Source organism: Mus musculus, chromosome 9, assembly GCF_000001635.26.
Source record: "Mus musculus strain C57BL/6J chromosome 9, GRCm38.p6 C57BL/6J".
Classification (NCBI taxonomy): domain Eukaryota; kingdom Metazoa; phylum Chordata; class Mammalia; order Rodentia; family Muridae; genus Mus; species Mus musculus.
In genome coordinates, this window is record NC_000075.6 from 9,012,347 (window position 1) to 9,034,846 (window position 22,500).

General features: G+C 40.4%; 1 protein-coding gene across 6 annotated transcripts in view; it reads right to left on the reverse strand.

Moving 5' to 3' along the window:
- Positions 1–22,500, reverse strand: part of Arhgap42 (Rho GTPase activating protein 42) — a 246,521-nt gene that overhangs the window by 19,840 nt on the left and 204,181 nt on the right. For 5 of the 6 annotated variants that reach the window (NM_027823.2, NM_001372564.1, NM_001372563.1 and 2 more), the window contains 7 exons: positions 21,125–21,234; positions 18,448–18,526; positions 17,077–17,116; positions 5,858–5,920; positions 4,618–4,692; positions 3,798–3,882; positions 2,954–3,012 (listed from right to left, as the gene is read on the reverse strand). In NM_027823.2, the coding sequence (NP_082099.1) occupies positions 2,954–3,012; positions 3,798–3,882; positions 4,618–4,692; positions 5,858–5,920; positions 17,077–17,116; positions 18,448–18,526; positions 21,125–21,234 (511 nt within the window). Of the gene's footprint in view, positions 1–2,953; positions 3,013–3,797; positions 3,883–4,617; positions 4,693–5,857; positions 5,921–17,076; positions 17,117–18,326; positions 18,527–21,124; positions 21,235–22,500 lie in introns of those variants that run through there. The other variant, NM_001372567.1, reaches the window with a different exon arrangement.

Here is a 22,500-nt window from a genome sequence, read left to right on the forward strand (position 1 = left end):
ATGGTAATAAACTGAAAGTCTGAACTGTAAGCCAGCTCCAATTAAATGTTTTCCTTTATAAAACTTGCCATGGTCACAGTGCCTCTTCACAGCATAAGACAGTGACATTTCTGAAGTGTGGACATTATAGAAACAGAAAACATTGAGCTCACAGTAACATTAGGACAGCTGAAACTTGAGAAATCACCTCAGCAAGACCTGTGCTGCCAGACTAAAGCCTGAGTGCCTGTAACATTTTAAAAATAGCTGACATCCCTCATTGTCAGTAACAAGTTTGGACATAAGTGCCCAGCCTTTCGAGATTTTTCTCCAACACTTTATGTTATATCACCATGTTACCTAGACACAACTGTGTGGAAACAGGAAGAAAGCACCCAGGTAGAAAGAAAGAAAGAGAAAAAGAAAAGGAAAAAGAAAAAGAAAGCGAGAAACAAAGAGAGAGAGAGAAAGAAACCCCATTTTCCAACTAAATCAAACAATCCATCAACCAAATATAAGTATAAAGGGAAAAATATCACTGTCCAACTCACAGATACTTGATTCATCTGACCCTCTCTCCGTGTGAGTTCTGAATATTCCTAGGATTTCAGTCATGTTTCCCTTTTTACTGAAATTTGGTACAAGAAACTTGATTCTGACTAGTCTAAAATCCATTCAACAATTGACTTAACACAAAGCAAACCCTTGCCTAAGACCAAAGATGAACTCATCTGCCTAAAAATGTATTTTAAATATCAGGTTTCTAGATAATGTTTTCCAAAGATGGAAGTAAAGAAAACTTCCCACCAAAAACTTGTATTAACACAGTGGCTCAAATATCACAAAGTAAAATCCCTGGATTAAGAGTCTAAAACCAAAAAGAACAACAGCGCCTAACTTATAGCCCTGGCTGGTACCATACGCTAGCATCTTAGAGAAGTCATTTATCTACTCCAGATCCTGACTGGCTCATCAACAAAAAGAGATCATATTCCTTGGGCCTTATTCATTTTTGCAAAGCTGTATTCATATGAAGACCATGTTGAATGGAGAACATTTGGGGAAAACCTTAGAAAGGTGTTATGCTAGCATATGGCCAGCCATGATTGCTGAACTTAAATCCAAGTGAACTCTGTTACCTGAAGGTTTTATTGGCAGATAACACTTTTGAAGCATTTCAAAGCTTGGTGGAAATGAAGGAAGCTGATTGGATGATATGTTTGTGTTTTGGTTTTATTGACTATGAAGAATACTCTTAAATTGCAGTCATACCTCATACACTTCTAACAGTGAAATGGCACCTCAGTGTTATAGGTGTAGGTCACTTAGGTCACTAAATTTACATTGTGGTGATCAATCAGATGCCAAGCTGGCAGTCTGGTCCCAATAACTGTGAAATACATATTACTAACTCCTTAGGTTACATTGTTATGTCTTTGAGCTTTCAACTCCTGATTTTCCAATGAAATCCACTAATGTAACAGTATGGCTCCCAGTGACATAAATAAATGACGAGAATCTGGGAATATAGCAAGTAACTTCAGGGAAAGGGAATTTATACAAGATTTTGACTGGCTCATTATGTTTGACCTGTTTTTTCAGGCTTAGGAATATAGTCTGTTCGTGTAAATACTAACATAACTACCTTTATACACTTGTTTATTTTCATTTTATTTTTTTATTTTTTAATTAAATATTTTCTTTATTTACATTTCAAATGTTATCCCTTTTCCCGGTTTCCCCTCCGAAAACCCCTATCCCCTTCCCCCTCCACCTGCTCATCAACCCACCCACTCCTGCTTCCTGGTCCTGGCATTCCCCTACACTAGGATATCAAGCCTTCACAGGACTAAGGGCCCCTCCTCCCACTGATGACTGATAAGGTCATCCTTTGCTACATATGTGGCTGGAGCCACGGGTCCCTCCATGTGTACTCTCTGGTCTAGACTCTGGGAGGTCTGGGGGTCCTGGTTGGTTCATATTGTAGTCCCTCCTATGGGGTTGCAAACCCCTTCACCTCCTTGGGTCCTTTCTCTAGCTCCTCCATTGGGGACCCTGTGCTCAGTCCAATGGTTGACTGAGAGCATATACCTCTGTGTTTGTCTGGCACTGGCAGAGCCTCTCAGGAGACAACCATATCAGGCTCTTGTTAGCAAGCACTTATTGGCATCCACAATAGTATCTAGGTTTAGTGACTGTATATGGGATGAATCCCCAGGTGGGGCAGTCTCTGGACCTTCATAGACTTGAGATCATGCTAATAACCACACAGCTGCTGTCACAAGGATGGAGAGGTGGTTCAATGGTTATGGACACTTACTGCTCTTGCAAAGGGCCTGGGTTTAGTTACCAGTACCCATATCAGAAAACTCATAACTGCCTGTATCTCAAGTCCCAAAGGATCCAATGCTTTCTGGACTTCAAGGGCATACACATGATACACATAAATTCATGAAGGCATTCCACATAAGTAAAAATTAATATAATTTAAAACTTTTCTGTCAGCCAGGTGGTGGTGGTACATGTCTTTGATCCCAGCACTTAGTGGGCAGAAGCAGGTGGATCTCTGAGTTCTGAATTTGAGGCCAGCTGGTCTACAGAGAGTTTTCCAGGACTACTAAGGTACACAGAGAAACTCTGTCTCAAAACCCCCCAAAAAATTTCCTGTCATAGAAAATATGTTTTTGTCATTCAAATAAGAAATTAGAATTTCTTTCAGCCTTTTTAAATCATATAAGACTTGTCACCTCAATAACAACAGATTTTGGGAGTGTACATTGATTGTCTTATTAAAGAACAAAATATTTAGTTTACTGTGTAATTTTTATTGGCTATAATATGCCACATTGTCAATATTTTAAAACAAAATGTGAAAAAATGTCTAGGAGAGTTCAATGTGCGTGTTTAAGTAATAGGAGAGTTCAATGTGCGTGTTTAAGTAATAGTTGTATGCTTCAGGAGCAAGTGTACTTACTGACAGCAATGATGAAATCCTTGTGCAATTTGTAAGTCATTAGTGGTTCTGCAAGGCACCTACAACAGAAAACCAAAGAACAGCTAGAACTATAGAAACCTTTGTCTCCCTACATTTCCAGGTCATCTTTTACAAACTCTGTGATTGTTTTTAGCCAACCAAAGATAATACAATGACTAACAGAAAGAACTGACTGGTTATGTAGCATGAGAAAGTCCTAGAAGGGGGCTCCAGACAGAGCTAAACTACAGACCTCAGACAGCCACTTGCCCTGAGCACTCTTACCACAAGTGTGTGAAAAGGGATGCTTCACTTAGCATGTAGGTCTGATGGTGGATGCTGGCCTAGCATGCGCAACACCCTGAATGGGTCCCTAGTACAATGTAACCCAGGTATGGCAGGATACGCCTGCAATCCTAGCACTGTTGAGGTAGAGACAGGTGGATCATAAGCTCACAGCCATTCTCAGACATGTGGTAAGTTGAAGGATAGTCAGGGCTACAAGAGACCCTGTCTCAAAAACAAACAAAAACAAAACAACAAAAAGGTGCTATAACTTTAGAAAAACTCATTTGAATATATTTTAAAATACACACAAAGCCTGACATATTTAAAGCAACAACAAGACTAACTTGGGATGCACAAAATACTGCAGTTTTTTAAGATACTGTTGGAAAAAGCATTCCTAAATGTGTAAATGCCATTGATGTTGCTTCCCCTCATGGAAAGGCTTTGACCTGGGGAGTGAAGCCCATGCACATGGATGCCATGTAATCACGTGGTTCCTTCCCAAAGAAGAGGAGAGCATTTGTGGCCAGAATCCCCAGTACTAAACCTTCCTCACCTGAGGTAGTTTTTCAGCCCACTCGTTATAGTCTTATTGTCCCACAGCTCAATATCAATGTCCATATCAGGAGGGGACTTGGGAGCTGGAAGGAATAAAAATTGAAATGTGTAAAGTGCAATTCAGAATATTCCCTGTGACATGAGAAGAACACGTACCAATTCAAGTGGGTTGAAGGATGAGAGGTTCAGTTCTTAGGACTCCGGTAGAGTGCAGGAAACTATACTCCAGTAGAGTTCACTACTGGAAAGTTGTATTTGTGATCTGATTGGAAACTCACTCTGTTTCTTGCCCATGGTAAAGATACCATGTAGCATTATTGTCTCTCGAATCAGTTTCTTGATAATGAAACAGGACAGGACATGCTTCTAAGTGCTTAGCATGGGGCAACATTAACTCAATCCTCAAATATCTGAAGAAGCAGGTAGTATTATTACCCTCGATTTGAAAAGGAAGGAGACAGAGACACAGAGAAACTAAGCAAATTACACAATAGAAGAAAGCTTTTAAATGGTGGAGTGGGATTCCAAGCCAAGAAACAGTCTAGAACTATAAATGCCATCTGTTACAGTGCAACATTTTAAACTGAATAAAAGGACTAATGTTTTAGCAGACTGGTAAAATGTGAGTTCTTACATCCATGGTCTTGGGTTCAGGTGGTAGCACCCGCACATTTGAAGCAAACTTTAAAAAGTTAACTTTCGGTATGATGTAAGAATTGACAAAGATAAGAAACCATCTATGTCTCAGAGAGACCTGAGTTGGATTACCTATACAAATATCCAAAATCAATGGCACCCCTGCTTCCTCTAAAACTTACAAAATGTGGTGTTCATGAGTTTCTGGACCTTGGAGTTCACTCCTCCTATTCGGTACAGGCCCAAGATGGTGATGCCTAGTAGGAAAAAATTTACAAGAGAATCACTTAAGGAATGACTCTAGCACAGAGCCTAAAAATCCCAGACAGACATGCCCATGCAGAAGCTGAGAGGCATTTACCCAGTTTTGTTGTGGATTATTAGCCATCTTACCCTGAGAGCACCCACCTAGCACAGGCATCTGAGAACAGACACTCAGCAGTGATTTATGTGTTTTGAGACCTTCAAAGTCTTGAAGTAAAGCCGCCTATTTACCACTCTTTGAACATAAAAATGCATCAAAGATAGAAGACCAATATTTCCCATCTATTTCCTCTGTGTTAAAGAGTGCTCTGCATTCAATAGTCCCATGTCAAGTACATCTTTATTTCAAAAGCAAGGGAGAAAATTGAGAGAATCCAAGGATTCTACTCCAGCGCTTAAACCATGTACACGGAGGAAAACTGTGAATGCAAGTTCAAAGGACTCTGAAGCACAACAGGACTTTTGCCTTAAGCAAGTGTCTCAGGAAGTAAAAGTGGTAAAAGTAAATGGAGAAGCAGTATCATCATGAGGTCACGATTTATTCCCAGAGGGAAAGTTGACAGATAGGAAGAATAAAACAGTCTTTCAAGTCACAGAGAACGTAAGGCAGATAGACAATGGCTACAGTCCTCCTAAGATCTGACCTCTAGTATTTGACAAACCTGAAAAAGCTTGCAATGATAGATAGTGTTTTGCTCTTCAGCAAGAAGTAAACATGGTAACATGTTTGACAAAGCTATGAGAGAAATAGTGAAGAGGCTGGAGAGAGGCCTCACTGGTTAAGAGCACTGCGTATTCTTATAGGAGCCAGGTTAATTTCCCAGAACCCATAAAAATGGCTTTCAACCATCCATAACTCAAGTTTCAAGTGATCCGATGTCCTTTTTTTTGCCTCTTCAGACACCAGGCATTCACACAGTACTCACATATACATATAAAATACATTCAGGCACTCACATATACATATAAAATAAAATAAATTAATCTTTAAAAACATATTATTCAATTAAAAATATAGCTAGCATAGTTTAAATCTATAGCATTCTCCACATTATTTTCCTGTTCATGCCCCAAAGCTCACTACCACTAACTGAGGAGGTTGGGTGGGAGATGGAGACATACATAAGGGGATAGCCGTGTACCCAGCCCCAAACTCACCTCTCATTTCTACAGCTTGAATGCATTTTCTCACAAAGTTGAAGCCTGCTTCATTTAAGTACACTGCAAATGAGACAAAGACTAATTAAGATCTGATGTGGAGTTTGCCTTCCCCACTTCAGTTGGAGACCTCAAGGTGTACCAGCATGGTGGCTGCTACTGCATTCATTAAATATCGTAATCCGTCAGGAAGCCTCCCACTCAGTTACTTCATGAAGTTGCACAGTAGGAAGCACAGACCCCTCGATATGGTGTTGAGGCCCTCCACTTTTCCTGAGGCAGCATCCCCCACATCCGGAAGAATGAAAAGTGAGAGAAAGGCCTTTCAGGTACTTATTCTTCCCCCATGAGGCCACTACAGCCTTATGAGGCCCTAAGCATAATTCATCAGGTTGCTGAAAACTCTAGTGCTCTCTTCCCATTTAGGGTCTGGGTTTCGAGCTCGCTTCTCTTTAAGTCATTCTTTACACTCAGAGTAACCCAGATGGACTCAGTCTTCCCGCAGGACTGCGAGTACACATGCACAACCTGAGTCCGTGGCCAGGACCTCCCCTACCCCGGTCTTCACGGAGAAAATAGCAAGTAATTTTCACTCTGTGCTAGACTGTCTTTAAATCAAGCTTAGGGTTGGGAAGATGGTTCCGTGGGCAGAGGCGCCTCCTGCCAGACATTATGACCAGACTTTGATCCCTAAGATCCACAAGGAAGAAACAGAGAAACAGAGAATCAACTCTTGCAAGTTGTCCTCTGAGCTCCGCACAAAAGCCACTACAGCATGTGTCCACCAACTACAGCCATCACTCAATATCAATCATGTAATAAAAACATAAGCTGTGAAGGCAAAACTAAACTAGATTAATTACATAAAGGAAAACATTTAAAAATACCAAGTAAGAGGAAAACTTGAAAAGTCTTTATATTGTTATAATTTTCATCATATGTGTGAGGCATGCAATTTTTAGTATGCTAAAATAGTAATAAATAAGAATAATTCAAACCATTAAAATTAAAACCCTTCCAATTTTAAAATGGTTTTAATTTTAACTTAAAAGTTGGGTAACTGAGCACATTGTTCATCTTGTCAATGAAATTGGATAGGAGGAAGAAATCATTTTCAAACTGTTTCAACAAAACTAACCTATAACACATAGAACCAAGAAAACAGTATAATGTAAAATAGAGTTGTTTTGTTACATGTTCATTTTGAGTCAAATAAGCAATAGACATGCTATCTTTCAAACTGTAATTTGGAAATAATGCCCAGTCTATTCTAATACACTGAAAGCAGCTGCCTTACATAGCACAAATATGTTAGAGTCCTTTGACTATAAGGTCCTAAAATATTCCATGGATCTGGCCCTTAGTTTCTTCCCAGGGGTAAATGCATGATCATTATTAATTCAGGGTGTAGAGGAAAATCAAAACAGTGTTGGCAATAGCAACCAAGCATTTTTGTTTGTTGCCTTGAACTGTTTGCACTTTACCTCAAAGAGCTAACTCCATGGAGCTGAGACAACTGCCAACATTGAATACAGCCAGGCAACCAACCCTGCAACCTCATCCAAGCCCGGGCATGATTCTGTGTGTCTTAGAGCATGCCTACTGACTTTTACAAATGAGATCCTTCACCTATAAGATGGAAAAAGTGGGCCTTCCGGTTTCCATCTATGCCCAGAGCTGATCCTGTGCCATAGGACTCCATATACAAATAGTGTTAGGAGAGAGCTGGTCTCCCAGGACTATCTCCACACCTGCAAGCACAGGTAAGACCACAACTTCTCTTCAAATTCCTGGTCCAAGACGGACCCTCCCAGAGCCATCAGGACACAGGAACAGCTGGGGACAGGATGCTGCTGGTTTCTGTCTGCACCCAAGAGCTGACCATGTAGCCACAGCTCTCCATACCTAAATTCCACACTGAGAGTTTCCCAGGAGTACTGACACAGAAGCTTGTAGGAGGGAAAAACCACAGTAAGAAACAGCAAGACTAGGTAATCAGAGATAACCAGATGGTGAAAGGCAAGGACAAGAACATAAGCAACAGAAACCAAGGATACTTGGCATCATCAGAACCCAATTCTCCCACCACAATGAGCTCTGGTTACCTCAACACACCAGAAAAGCAAGACTCTGATTTAAAGTCACATCACAGGATGATGATAGAGGACTTTAAGAAGAACATAAATAACTCCCTTAAAAAAATACAAGAAAACACAGGTAAAAAGATAGAAGCCCTTAAAGGGAAAACACAAAAATCCCTTTAAAAAAAGATAAGGAAGGACACTTCATACTCATCAAAGGAAAAATCTACCAAGAAGAACTCTCAATTCTGAACATCTATGCTCCAAATGCAAGGGAACCCACATTCATAAAAGAAACTTTAATAAAGCTCAAAGCATACATTGCACCACACACAACAACAGTGGGAGACTTCAACAGCCCACTCCCATCAATGGACACATCATGGAAACACAAACTAAACAAAGAAACAGTGAAACTAACAGAAGTTATGGACCAAATGGATTTAACAGATATCAATAGAACATTTCATCCTAAAACAAAAGAATATACGTTCTTCTCAGCACCTCATGGTACCTTCTCCAAAATTGACCTCAACAGATATAAGAAGACTGAAATAATCCCATGCCTCCTATCAGATCACTACAGATTACGGTTGATCTTCAATAGCAACAAAAACACCAGGAAGCACACATACACATAGAAGCTGAAGAACACTCTACTCAATAACTTGGTCCAGGAAGAAATAAAGAAAGAAATTAAAGACTTTTAAGAGTTTAATGAAAACCAAAGCACAACATACTCAAACTTATGGGACACAATCAAAGCAGTGCTAAGATAAGAACTCATAGCTCTGAGTGCCTCCACAAAGAAACTGCAGAGAGCATACACTAGGAGCTTAACAGCACACCTGAAAACTCTAGAACAAAACTAAGCAAATACACCCAAGAGGAGTAGGCAGGAAATAATTAAACACAGGGCTGAAATCAACCATGTAGAAACAAAAAGAACTATACAAAGAATCAACAACACAAGGAGCTGGTTCTTTGAGAAAATCAACAAGATAAATAAACCCTTAGCCAGACTAATCAGAGGGCACAGAGACAATATCCAAATTAACAAAATCAGAAATGAAAAGGGAGATATAACAACAGAAACTGGGGAAATTAAAAAAAAAATCATCAGATCCTACTACAAAAGCCTATACTCAACACAACTGGAAAATCTGGATGAAATGGACAATTTTGTAGACAGATACCAAATAACAAATTTAAATAAGGATCAGATAAATCATCTAAACAGTCCCATAATCCCTAAAGAAATAAAAGCAGTCACCAAAATTCTCACAAACAAAAAAGCCTAGGACCAGATGAGTTTAGTGCAGAGTTCTATTAAACCTTCCAAAAAGACCTAATACCAATACTCTTCAAACTATTCCACAAAATAGAAACAGAAGTAACACTACTTGATTCTTTCTGTGAAGCCACAGTTACTCTGATACTAAAACCTCACAAAGACACAACAAAGAAAGAGAACTTTAGACCAATTTCACTTACAAATATCAGTGCAAAAATACTCAATAAAATTCTCACAAATTGAATCCAAGAACACATGAAAATGATCGTTTACCATGATCAAGTAGGCTTCATCACAGGGATGGAGGGATGGTTCAATATACAGAAATCTAACAATGTAATTCACTACATAAACAAACTCAAAGAAAATAAATACATGGTCATTTCATTAGATGCTGAAAAATCATTTGAAAAAATCCAACACCCCTTCATGATAAAAGTCTTGGAAAGATCAGAAATTTAAGGCCCATACTTAAACATAGTAAAAGCAATATATAGCAAACCAGTATATAACATCAAACTAAATAGAGAGAAACTTGAATCAGTCCCACTAAAATCAGGGACTAAAAAAGGCTGCTTTTTCTCTCCCTAAGGAAGTCAAAGGGATACAAATTGGAAAGGAAGAAATCAAAATAACTCTATTTGCAGATGAGATGACAGTATACTTAAATGACCGTAAAAACTCCACCAGAGAACTCGTACAGCTGATTAACAAATTCAGCAAAGTAGCTGGATATAAAATTAACTTAAACAGATCAGTAGCTCTCCTATACTCAAATGATAAGCAGTCCGAGAAAGAGGTTAGGGAAATGACACCCTTCACAATAGTCACAAACACTATAAAGTATCTTGGTGTGACTGTAACTAAACAAGTGAAAGATCTCTATGACAAGAACTTCAAGTCTCTGAAGAAGGAAACCAAAGAGATCTCAGAAGATGGAAAAAATTCCCATGCTTGTGGATTGGCAGGATTAATATAGTACAAATAGCCATCTTGCTGAAAGCAATCTACATATTCAATACAATCCCCATCAAAATTCCAAATCAATTCCACATAGAGTTAGAAAGAGTAATTCTCAAATTCATTTGGAATAACAAAAAAACCCAGGATAGTGAAAACTATTCTGAACAATGAAAGAACTTCTGGGGGAATCACCATCCCTGACTTCAAGCTGTACTACAGAGCAATAGTGATAAAAACTGCATGGTACTGGTACAGTGACAGGCAGGTAGATCAATGGAATACAATTGAATACCCAGAAATGAACCCACATACCTATGTTTTCTTGATCTTTGACAAGGGAGCTAAAACCATCCAGGGAAAAATAGAAAACATTTTCAACAAATGGTGCTAGTTCAACTGGCTGTCCACATGTAGAAGAATGCAAATTGATCCGTTCTTATCTCCCTGTACAAAGCTCAAGTGAAAGTGGATCAAGGACCTCCACATAAAACCAGATTCACTGTATCTAATAAAAGAGAAAGTGGGGAAAAGTCTCAAACACAAGGGCACAGGGGAACAGTTCCTGAACAGAACACCAATGGCTTATGCTCTAAGATCAAGAATTGACAAATGGTACCTCATAAAATTGCAAAGATTCTATAAGGCAAAGGACACTGTCAATAGAACATAATGGCAACCAACAGATCGGGAGAAGGTCTTTACCAACCCTACTTCCAATATAGGGTTAGTATCTAATATATACAAAGAATTCAAGAAGTTAGACTCCAGAGAACCAAATAACCCTATTAAAATTGGAGAACAGAGCTAACCAGAGAATTTTCAACTGAGGAAACTGGAAGGGCTGAAAAACACCTAAAGAAACGTTCAACATCGTTAGTCATCAGAAATGCAAATCAAAACAACCCTGAGATTCTTCCCCACACCAGTCAGAATGGCTAAGATGAAAATCTCAGGTGACAGCAAATGCTGCCAAAGATGTGGATTAAGAGGAACACTCCTCCATTGCTGGTGGGATTGCAAGCTGGTACAAATACTCTGGAAATCAGTCTGGCAGTTCCTTAGAGAATTGGACCTGAGGACCCAGCTATCCCACTCCTCGGCATATACCCAGAAGATGCTCCTACATGTAATAAGGACACATGCTCCACTATATTCATAGCAGGCATATTTATAATAGCCAGAAGCTAGAAACAACCCAGGTGTCCCTCAACAGAGTAGCAGATACAGAAAATGTGATACATTTACAGAATGGAATACTCCTCAGCTATTAAAAACGATGACATTATTAAATTTGCAGGCAAGTGGATGGAACTTGAGAATATCATCCTGGGTGAGGTGACTCAGTCACAAATAAATAAACATGATACATACTCACTAATAAGTGGATATTAGCCCAAAAGTTGGGAATACTCAAGATTAAATCACAGACCATATGTAGAGTAAGAATAAGACCAAAATGTGCATTCTTTAGTGCTTTTTAGAAGGGTGAACAAAATACTCACTGTCTCATATGGAGACAGTGTGTGGAGCAGAGACTGAAGGAAAGGCCATCCAGAGACTGCTCCAAGTAGGGATCCATCCTAAGTATAGCCACCAAACCCAGATGTTATTGTGGACACCAGGAAGTGCTTGCTGATGGGAGCCTGGTATGGCTGTTTCCTGAGAGACTCTGCCAAAACCTGACAAATACAGAGGCAGATGCTTGCAGCCAACCATTGATTGGACTGAGGACAGGAATCCCAGATGGAGGAGTTGGAGAAGGGACTGAAGGAACTGAGAGAGTTTGCAGCCCCATAGAGGGAGCAACAATGTTAACAATCCAGAGCCCCCTCCCGGAGCTCTTGGGGACTGGACCAACAACCAAAGAATACACGTGGAGCTACCAATGACACTGGCCACATATGTGGCAGAAAATAGCCTTGTTGGACATTAGTGTGAGGAGAGGCCCTTGTGCCTGAAGGTGTTTGATGCCCCAGTGTAGGGTAATGCCAGGGCAGGAGGACGGGAGTGTATGGGGGAGCACCCTTATAGAGGCAGGGGGAGGTAGGATAGGAAAAGGGGTTTCTGAAGGGGAGATCTGGAAAGGGGAAAATATTTGAAATGTAAATAAAGAAAATTTCCAATAGAAGAAAAGCATTCATTCATTCAAAAAAAAAAAAAAAAAGATGTGAATAGTGGCAATGGGCAGACACAACTGTCATCCCAGCACTACAAAGCAGAGGAGGATGGAGAATGCAGAGGTTAAGGCCAGCTTGGGCTACACAATGAGACTGTGTTAAACCCAAAACTAACAGCGACAATAAAAGACAACAGAAACAAAAGGGTCCTTCGAGGTGAGAGGATGGAAAGCAGAAGATGTAGTCAAATCCAGATGAGAAAGGAAGATGATGTGTACCCTTCCAATTAAAACTCATGTCACTAGGAGTTAGGGAGATGAGTCAGTAGGTAAAAGTGCTTGCCACATAAGCATGGTAACTAGCATTCAGATACCCAGCAGGCCACAAAAATACAAAAAAATAAAACAACAACAAAAAATACCCTCCTAGGTGGACATGGTGGCTCAGCCATAATTCCAAACCCAGAAAGCAGAGACAGAGGACCCCACCCCCACCCCCAGCTACGCGGGCTGGTGAGACTAGCCCTAGGTGAGCTCTGGATTTGCCTGAGAGACTTCCACTCAGTGTATAATGTGAAAGAACAATGGTAGATGACTTTAGACACCAGTCTTAGACCACCCCATTGGCACACAAGTACACACACATAAGTGTGAGTGCACACACACACACACACACACACACACACACAAAGGGAAAAAATACATATAAACACAAAGATGCAAAGCCATGTAAAAGCATTCATAGACTTGCCCATACACAACATATAATGAAACTGGTAAAAAGAGAATAAAATGTTTGTTAGTTGACATGGTTTTAATCTCTTTTACAAACTTAGTATAAAAATCTCACTTTATAGGACTGCTAAAGGATGAATTAAAAAAAAACACTTTAAAAGCTACAAAAATGATGTTTTAAGTAAAGTAAGTGATGTGGGGTGTTGGCTTTGTGCTCACACCTGTTGCTGACTGCAGTTTAAAGTAAGCCCCTGTGTATATATGGATACGTCAGGCCTTCCTTATTCTTTGGGTATGTCTGAAACAACTACAGCTTGAGGAAGTGTCAACCAGTAGTGTCCTTGTTTAAAAAGGAATGCCATATTACTTAAAAGCACGCACACACACACACACACACACACACACACACACAAACAAACAAAAAAGAGCAAACTGAAGCCAGAGCAATGCTTTGTTTCTTTGAATAGACATAGCTCAAGCATTTAGAGGGGGAAGCCTTGTGATCCTAGGAGGCAGCTGAGAATATTAAGAAATGTTCCTACAGGTTTATTGTGCTTCAATAAATCACAAGGATTAAATGCAATACACCACTGAACTGAAAAGACTGTGCACACTGTAGCTACTGTTTACATATGTTCACTGCTTTGTCCTTCATGCAGGAAGACCATATTTCTTAGAATCTTGAAGACTAGTTATCATTATAGAATCAATGCTATCCAATGCGATGGAATGAAAATGATTCTATGTCACTTCCCAGGAGACCAAGGTTATTGCAATTGGCATAAGATCAGCCTGATACAGAAGGAGGTTACTCTCTGAACTCCCAAATCACTGAGGTCCTATGTGGACATACACTATGAACCAGAAAAGAACTTTTGCTGCTGCAAGCCTCTGCGATCTGCCAATCAGTGATCAGCTGTCACCACAGCCTGGCCTGGCCTTCTCTCATTTAATTATGTGTAATTTAAGCAATTTTTGCTGTGACAACACGGACTCAAGAAAATAAATTCAAGCCAACAAAATTCATAGTCTTAATGAGAATAATATGCCCCCTTTGCATCATCTCATGTCAGCTCACATTCCCAAAGGTCTGTTGAACAATGCCTCCACTACAGTGCTTCAACATTCACTGCTATGGTGGAGAAAAGGGGGGCATATGGTTAATGTAGTTTGTCTCCAGTTGACTTGTAAAATATAGCCTTGGAAAATGTCAAATTTTAGGACATTTGTGTGATGCAAAATGAGCAATATTCTAAAGCCAGGAGAGGGTTATTATATTGCTTTCATTAGTGCTAAGAAAAATTCAACTAAAGATGTTGGTTTTAATGGCTGAAAAATAGAAACCGCTTACTCTTAATTACAGAAAAGATAGCCACGGAAAGTTTCATTAATATGTTAAATGACACCATTAAAAGGGGTGTGCATGAGCTGGGGAGATGGCATGAGGAAAGCTCTTACCATGCAAGCTTGAAGTTAAACCTGAGGAACCTACATGAGGCTAGACTTGGGAGATGAAACTGCCCTCCTAGCACTCAGACAATAGATGGGAGTCACAGAAAAGAGATCCCCTGGAAGCCCAGAGCTGGGTAGCATGGTGTGCTCAGCTGCAAACAGGAGGCCTTGTCGTTATTAAAGTAGACAGTAAGGACCAACAGAGAGGTTGTTCTCTGAGCTGCACACAATGCTATGGCAAGGGGGTCCCCATAGTTACATACACACAGATAGTGAGTGTTTCTCTTAGCTCTACTATGGCAGAAGACAAAGTATTCTTGGCATGGGGTAGAAAGAAAGGGAACTCATCTTACGTGGTAGAAACATGGAGTTCTGGATGGGGGCTATGTCTACTTCAGAACAGTCAACCAAGAAGAGCAACCGAATGCTGTTCCTTTGGTCCCCTTTCTCCACCATGCCTGAAACTGAGCAAGCTTCTTCCGTGGCTTCCTCGAGGGGTTAAGTGGATCAGCTAACCATCTATAAACTCTCTGGAGACTGTTCTGTGCCCCACCCCTACTTCTCCCTGTTTTGAGGAAGACCAGAAGAATACTGAGAGCCCACCTGCCACCAAATTCCCAGACACTGAAATCCTATAGTACTAATGGCATCTGGTCTGAAGACAAACTACTTAATAAAGTTGAGTTACTCAGTCAAAAGTTAAGTGTAAGCATTTTTTCCCTGTTGGAAACTGTTCAGGGCCAAAGCTTTTATTAAAATCCAACTAAAGTTTCCATGAGGCTGTTTAGCATCACAAAAGCTATGAATCTCGACAGAGTTCCAACAGCGGTGAGGCAAGAACTGCTTTCTGCAGCTAAAGAGGCTTTGTTCTTTCAACTTCCTCCCGACTCAAAACCCAGCTCTCCCTTCCCCCACGTGATCCTGGTGGTCTCACCGCACCTCCCTGGGGCTGCCAGGAAAAAACAATGCTTGTCTTTAATCTCTCACTCACATTTCTAATCTGGCATTCTGATTAAAACTTACAGATATCCAACGTCATGCCATATGTGTTTTTGGAGGGAAAAAGGAGACAAGAACACATTTATCTTGAGATACCCTCAGGACCTTTCTCTTCTTCCTTAAGGACCCATGTAACATGTGTAAGCTAGAACTCTCTTTGGTGGGAGTAAAACTGCATTTGACCTTTGAACATACAGAGCTTTGTCCCTGTGGGAGGGTAAAATGATGGCCCAAGCTACCTAGGACACCTGGAAAATCCCAGTGACAAACTATTCAAGCAAGGCTCAGGAGGAAGACTGTGCACTGACAGCGGCTGTTTAGAATATGAAGAGAAAGGATAATGTCTGTTTCACACTAGGAAGACCACACGCCAAGGCACACGTGAAGAAAGTCATCTAGACAATGGTTAAATGTTAAAGCCCTTCAGGAACTTTAAGAGTGTAGACCCCACACAAACATCCACTGAGATGCATGCACACACCCCCCCCACACCCCCCCCCCCCCCCCCCCGTTATCCACCCAGGAGTAAAGCAGAAAAATGTAGAAAGGACCACACAGGAGAATGTGAATTAAATACTTTGGCTTACAGAATTGCTACTTCATCTAGATCCAGGGGTGAAGGACCTGCTAAAGTCCCCCACAAAATATGCCACCTGAGGAGCAACAGGCTTAAGGTGGCAGCAGAGAACAACGGTGATACACTGATTGCCTTTTTCTTTGTTAAGGGCCAAGACAGAGGTGCTCAGCTATGACTACTAGTCAAGAAAGATGATTTTGTTTTCCTGAAAAAGGAGTTCAGATGACAGAATTATGGCATTTTCCTAGTGAGGTTCTATCTCAATGGCCCCATTTGAGGAGAAGTCCCATTCTCATTTCAACTAGGCAGCATCTGTTTAACAATAAGGATAGCTACTTTCAAAAAATAAAATAATTAATGATGTTTTACAGTCTCCAGAAGAACATATTAATTATGTCTCATAACCAAATAGACATACATTCAATATCCTGGCCAGTTTTTTCTGGGGTTCTTGTTTCATTTCTCACATGGAGGTTTGCCCTGAGAATGACCAAACTTTCCTTTTCTAATGAGTTACGCAGCTTTACTTATAGCACAGAGAGCAAGTACTGAATCAAGTGTGACAGCAAAGCAAGGGACTTCTTCCTGCTCAGACTGTAGAGGTCTTTTGGCTGCACCAGAACACCATAGCCCCATTCTCTTCTCTATGGCATAACAGCCTTGTTGAGAACACTCCGTCGTCCTTACTGTTTGTTTTCATAATACTGTGTGGAATTAGAAGTTAAGGGTTTTCCCTCAGGTTGTGTTTGAAGGGATGGACCAAGCTGAGGGGGAAAGACACCATCAAGGATCATGTTCAGAACTCACATGCTCTTTCTATGGCTTTCTTGTTTTTTCTGTCAGGAAATGTGACTGCATTAATTTATGGTTTACTCTTCAGGGCCAGTCAGAATGTAGAAAAGCTTGTTTCTCATTAAAAATTTCTGTTTCTTTAAAACTCTTAGTCCAAAATCATTGAAGTATTCATGCAAAAGCTCTAAAGGAAGAGGAAAAATGACTTACTTTCTTCTTTCTTGCTAATTATGGCGGGTAACGTGTAAATCTAGAGAAGAAAGGACATCAATTAGTTACTGCCATTTATGGCCACCCAGAATATTGGCAAGGTGATGCTTACCTAAAAACAAAAATCCAGGGACCAGGCTTGCAGTCCACCAGCTGACCAGGGCCTAGGCTGGCAGTCCACCGACTGATTCCAGGGTGTTCCCATTTGTTCAGCTTATCTACTGACCCCTGCTATGGGTATATCTTTGATGGTCCAACCTGAGCTAAGTTCTGCCCTTCTCCATCTGACTTGGGCATTTCACTCTCTTTTCCAGCTCATGCTTACAGCACCTTCTTCTGGAAGTGTCTCTCACCATGAAATTCATCTGACTTTGCTCCTTCCTCAAACTTACTTCATGTGGGCACAGTCTTGTTGGCATTGCTGACATCACAAACTACGCCTGCATCTGTTCTAGGTCAGGACTTCTTAGCTATTTGTTAAAAGTTTTTCAGAAATTTAAAATCTACTGATTGAAAGTTTTGATTTTTGATGGACTGACATTATAAAAACAACAACACAGTAGAAAAAGAAAATAACATAGAGCCAAATCCTTTTACTACTTAGTTTTGTAGGCTTGAAATCACACCTTTGTGTGCTTAGTGCTTAAAGTTTAGACTCTAATCTTTAGAGTCTAAACTGGACTCTCAGTGCCTGGCACATCTGACTGTGACCTAGGAACAGGGTTTGAGGGAGGGTCTCAGGGTCCGCAGAACATGCTAGCTAGTGCTGTTACTCAGGCATTAGCTTGGATTGTTCTTGGTCTCTGCCACCAGCAGAATCTTCTCTAGTGATGGAGTGGTATCTGTTTTTTCTATGTGCTCTCCTTCTATGACCCGAGAACAGTGTTCAGTAAGGAAGCAAAGAGCAACAAGTAGCTCCTCTCTTCCCTGCATAAAGCTCCCTGGTGTTTGTGAGTAAATTACTACACAGAGACATCAAAACGACTATTACAGACAAGATGTGCATCACATGGGGATGGCTCCCACCACAGCTCTGGTAAATTGCTGGTCTTTAAAGAGAGGCCTAGACCACAGGATGACCCCACACATATTCCTAATAAAATGAGGCAAGACATGAAACCAAATTCACGACTGTAAATGCTTTAAAGTAATTTTAGAATTGTACATTGGTCCTGGAAATCTCCCTGAAAGACAAATAACAAGTAGGAGTTACATGCTAATGACTGAGGAGACACCAGGAAAACAGGACAGGCCGTTCTCTTTGTTACTTTAATGCTTCCAGTTATATTGTATACACATAAAAAGGAAATACAGAGGTGCTTTGTAAGTTTTAAAGTGAAACAAAAATTAGATATGGCGTCACACTCTTACCGGTTCTTTCCCATCCATGGCCTCCAGCCAGAGCTTCCGGTTAGCTTCAGAGAATGCCTGTAGCGTAATGATGCCATGCCTATCAATAGACAGACACTATACATGTGACATTTATTCTACTGTGCCTTGGCTAATTTTCTACAGCATTTGTTAATTTTCATGTCCTTGATTAATTAATTATAAAGTCATAATTTGGAAAGAAAAGATTAGAAGAATGAAGAAAATGGAAAAAGAAAACTTGAAGGTTTGTTTTACAGCCCTTTTCAGGAAAAGTCATGCATGACACTCACACATGTCACTCACACATGACAGACACTCACACATGACACACATGACACTCACACCCATACGTGCACTCACACGCATGCATACACACATATACTCTCAAACACATACCTGCTCACATACATACGTGGAAACCCAGATACTCATACACATCTACACATGTGGACACCCATAGACAGACACACATATACACACTTACAAGCACACACATGCGCACACACTTTTTAAATTTAAATGATGACAGATAAGTCATGAATGTATTGAGTACAGGGTTATCTGAAGGAATTAATTCAAAGTTTCCCCCGAAAAGGTCAAAAAGATGGCAAATGCATATCCACTGTTACTCAGTCACCTGCTATTCAACAGAGAGTGATTAAGCTCATGAGCCTGACATGGGACCAGTCAGTCACTAACAATGACTTAGCTCACAACTAGCCAATGGTCCATAGCGTTTTTCTGCACCGTGATCACAGTATTAAAATGAAGTCCCCAAAATAATTCTCACGCCAGGCATGCTGTGTATGTCTGCACTGGTAGGCTGAGACCAGAGAATCACAAGCCCAAGGCCAGCATGGCTTACACAATGAGTCTGAGTCCAGACTTGGACTACAAAATAAGATCCTGTCTCGACAATGTCCCCAAATTTCTTCCATGCAGTCACTGTGAAAAATTACTTAAGGATATATTTCCAGATAAAAGAAGGCACCAAATAAAGGGGAGTTGAGGGTGATATAAAACTTATAGATTAGCTCATGTACAAGAATTGATATAAACCCATAATTCCCCTGCAAAACACTGGGAACTTTCACTACTTATATGAAATGATTAAAAAGCTGGAATAGCCGGGCGTGGTGGCACACGCCTTTAATTCCAGCACTCGGGAGGCAGAGGCAGGCGGATTTCTGAGTTCGAGGCCAGCCTAGTCTACAAAGTGAATTCCAGGACAGCCAGGAATACACAGAGAAACCCTGCCTTGAAAAACAAAAAAACAAAACAAAACAAAACAAAAAAGTTGGAATAGCATAATCTGTCAACAAATAATTTGCATTTCTTCTGTAAATATAAAAATGGCTCACTAGAATGACAAGAAAAGAAAAAATGTATAGAAGGGCCCAGATAATTTGATATGATTGAATTGATTTTTGTTTCTCTGGGACAAGTTCTAAGCACCACAAGCTTTGTATACTTCAAGCTTGTGTTCCTCTCCTTTCAGCCCTTAGAGTGCTGTGATTACAGATGCTTGTTGCTGTGCCCAGCCTTGCTCCAGAGTTTAGGTCAATATTAAAATATGATACAACTGTCAATACCTGCTGGATGGTTTTAGTTCGTTCTGGGTGCTGTGTTCATAAGAACACTTTATTATCTCATTTAACCCTCAGCTAACCCTCCGCAAACTCTGGAGGTATGGATTTAATTTTCTATTTTAGAGATGGAAATGACAAAAGTACAGAGTTTAAGTAATTATAACTAGAATATGCGAATATGCAGAAATATAACAGTGCTGTGCACCTAGTAGCCCTCTAGCCTCTTGGCCAGCTCTGGAGTATGTTGTATTCCCTCTAGAATTTTCTTAGTCCATGATAGTAAAACTATCAGTGATGTTAAAAATGCCTGTGATGAGCTTTTGCCTGCTTTGGGGACCCTTGTCTTCCTACTGGGTTGCTTTATCCAGCCTTAAGATAAAGGGAGGTGCCTTGTCTCACTGCAACTTGATGTGCTGTGTTTGGTTGATATCCCTGGGAGGTCTGCCCTTTTCTGAAGGGAACCAGGGGAGGAGTGGGGGGGGGGGGGATTCTGAGGAGAGGAGGGAAGAGAAACTGTGATCAGAATATAAGATGTGAGAGAATAAATTTTAAAAGTAAAAATATTTGTCTTGAAGCCAGCAACCAACACTATGGGCTTCTTCTCCTTTGCTGGGGTATAGGCTGCTCTGCTCTTTCCTTTCGTATGCTAAATATATATATATTTCCCCCTCTGGGACAAGCAGCATTATGCCTCATGGCTCTTTTCCTTTTTAAATATAATCCAATGAAAATTTATTGGATAAATATGTGAAAGACTGAAGTAAACATGTTTACAGTCTCATTACAAACACTATATGTCAGTGGTTTTCAGCCTTCCTAATGCTTTGACCCTTCAATACAGTTCTTCATGTTGCAGTGATTCCCATTTCTATTTCATAATAATAATTTTGCTACTTTTGTGAATTGTAATGTAAATATTTGTGTTTGCCAATGGTCTCCCACTGCCCCTGTGGAGTGGTGAATCAGCAGTAAAGAGGCTGTGGCCCCCAGGTTGAGAACCTCTGCTCTACGCCGTTTCATGTTGTGCTTCTTCAGACTTAGAAACGGAAATTAAGTAAAAGCTACAAAGCGGGAAGTCGTGCTCAAACCTTTCGACCACTTCTATGTCAAAGCAGAAGCGCTTGTCAATGGAATCTGTCTTCCGTCGGATACACGACTTTAATTTAAACATTTCAGGCGAACCAGTAACAAGGCCGTTCTGAAAAAAAAAAGGTATCTGGTTACTAACATAAGGTAGTAGTGGACTGAGTACAGTGATCGAAAGTTGTCAACTGGATCTGCTAACTTAAAGATAAGTCATGCATAAAAATTGAACTCCTCTGCTTCCTAATTTTCTCCTCTCATTGACAATATACTGTGTTTTGTTTCAAAAAAAAAATCTGCCACAGGATTTCCCTCTACCTTAAGACACATCTACCCTGAAGAGGAACAGGCATTGTACAGTGTACACACTCTTAGACTCGGAAAGTTACGACACAGTCACTGTAACATCACAGTTGCATGTGTGGTACGTGTGCTAGGATACCGAACAATTTCTCCATCAAAATCCCCTATTATAAAAAAGGAAACATGATACAGGTAGCTTATAGATTAGTGCCATAGGTATGTTTTTGTACTGGAGCCTTGGAGTGATAAACAGTGGCTTGCACCAAGTCCCAAAGGAGCCTCCAGAACAGGAAAGCTCACATTCACCGTTCTGCTCCTGCAGGCAGCCATAGCATGCATGGTTTCACTGCTATCCCACTTCTTGGAGAATAAAATGCATCCTCTCTGGATGGGACAAAACAGGGGCCTGAGGACTCTCAGAAATCCTCTTCTACATGTGAGATACCCATCTAGAATGCAGAAAAGTTTAGTTCAATATTCGTTAACAATTTGGTGGTTGTGAGCCTCATAGATTTATTATCAGCAGTCTGGCTTAGTTTATTTGCATTATTGTCACATAAGTTGACTTTCTGTCAATCGCTATTCAAAGTGAGTCACAGATAAATGTGAATTGTGACTTAAGGACTTTGCAGGTGAAGCACAGGCTTTTTTTTCTCTTGCATGTTCCCCTTCTTTTATGTCTGTCTTTCACTTTGAATTATTAGGCTCTGGTGGATGCCTGAGCACAATTAGTTTCAGTTAATTCATCATAACATTTCTAGCTTCAACCATTTACTCTACCGTGCCCTACATGACAAACTGCCTGGGTGACTCATTTACTTTCTGGAAACAACTTCCTCGTCTGTTAAAATAAGGTTGGAACAAATTATCTTTAGGACAAAATCCACCTCCAGGATTCTTAGCCCATGACCAAATTAGCTAATTCACAAGATTGGGTTAGGGTTAGGGTTAGGGTTAGGGATAAGGGTAGGGGTAGGGGTAGGGGTAGGGTTTGGTTAACTAAAAAAAAAGGAAAAAGAAGGCAATATAGAAGGAAAGATAGACAGGAAGGAAGGAAGGAAGGAAGGAAGGAAGGAAG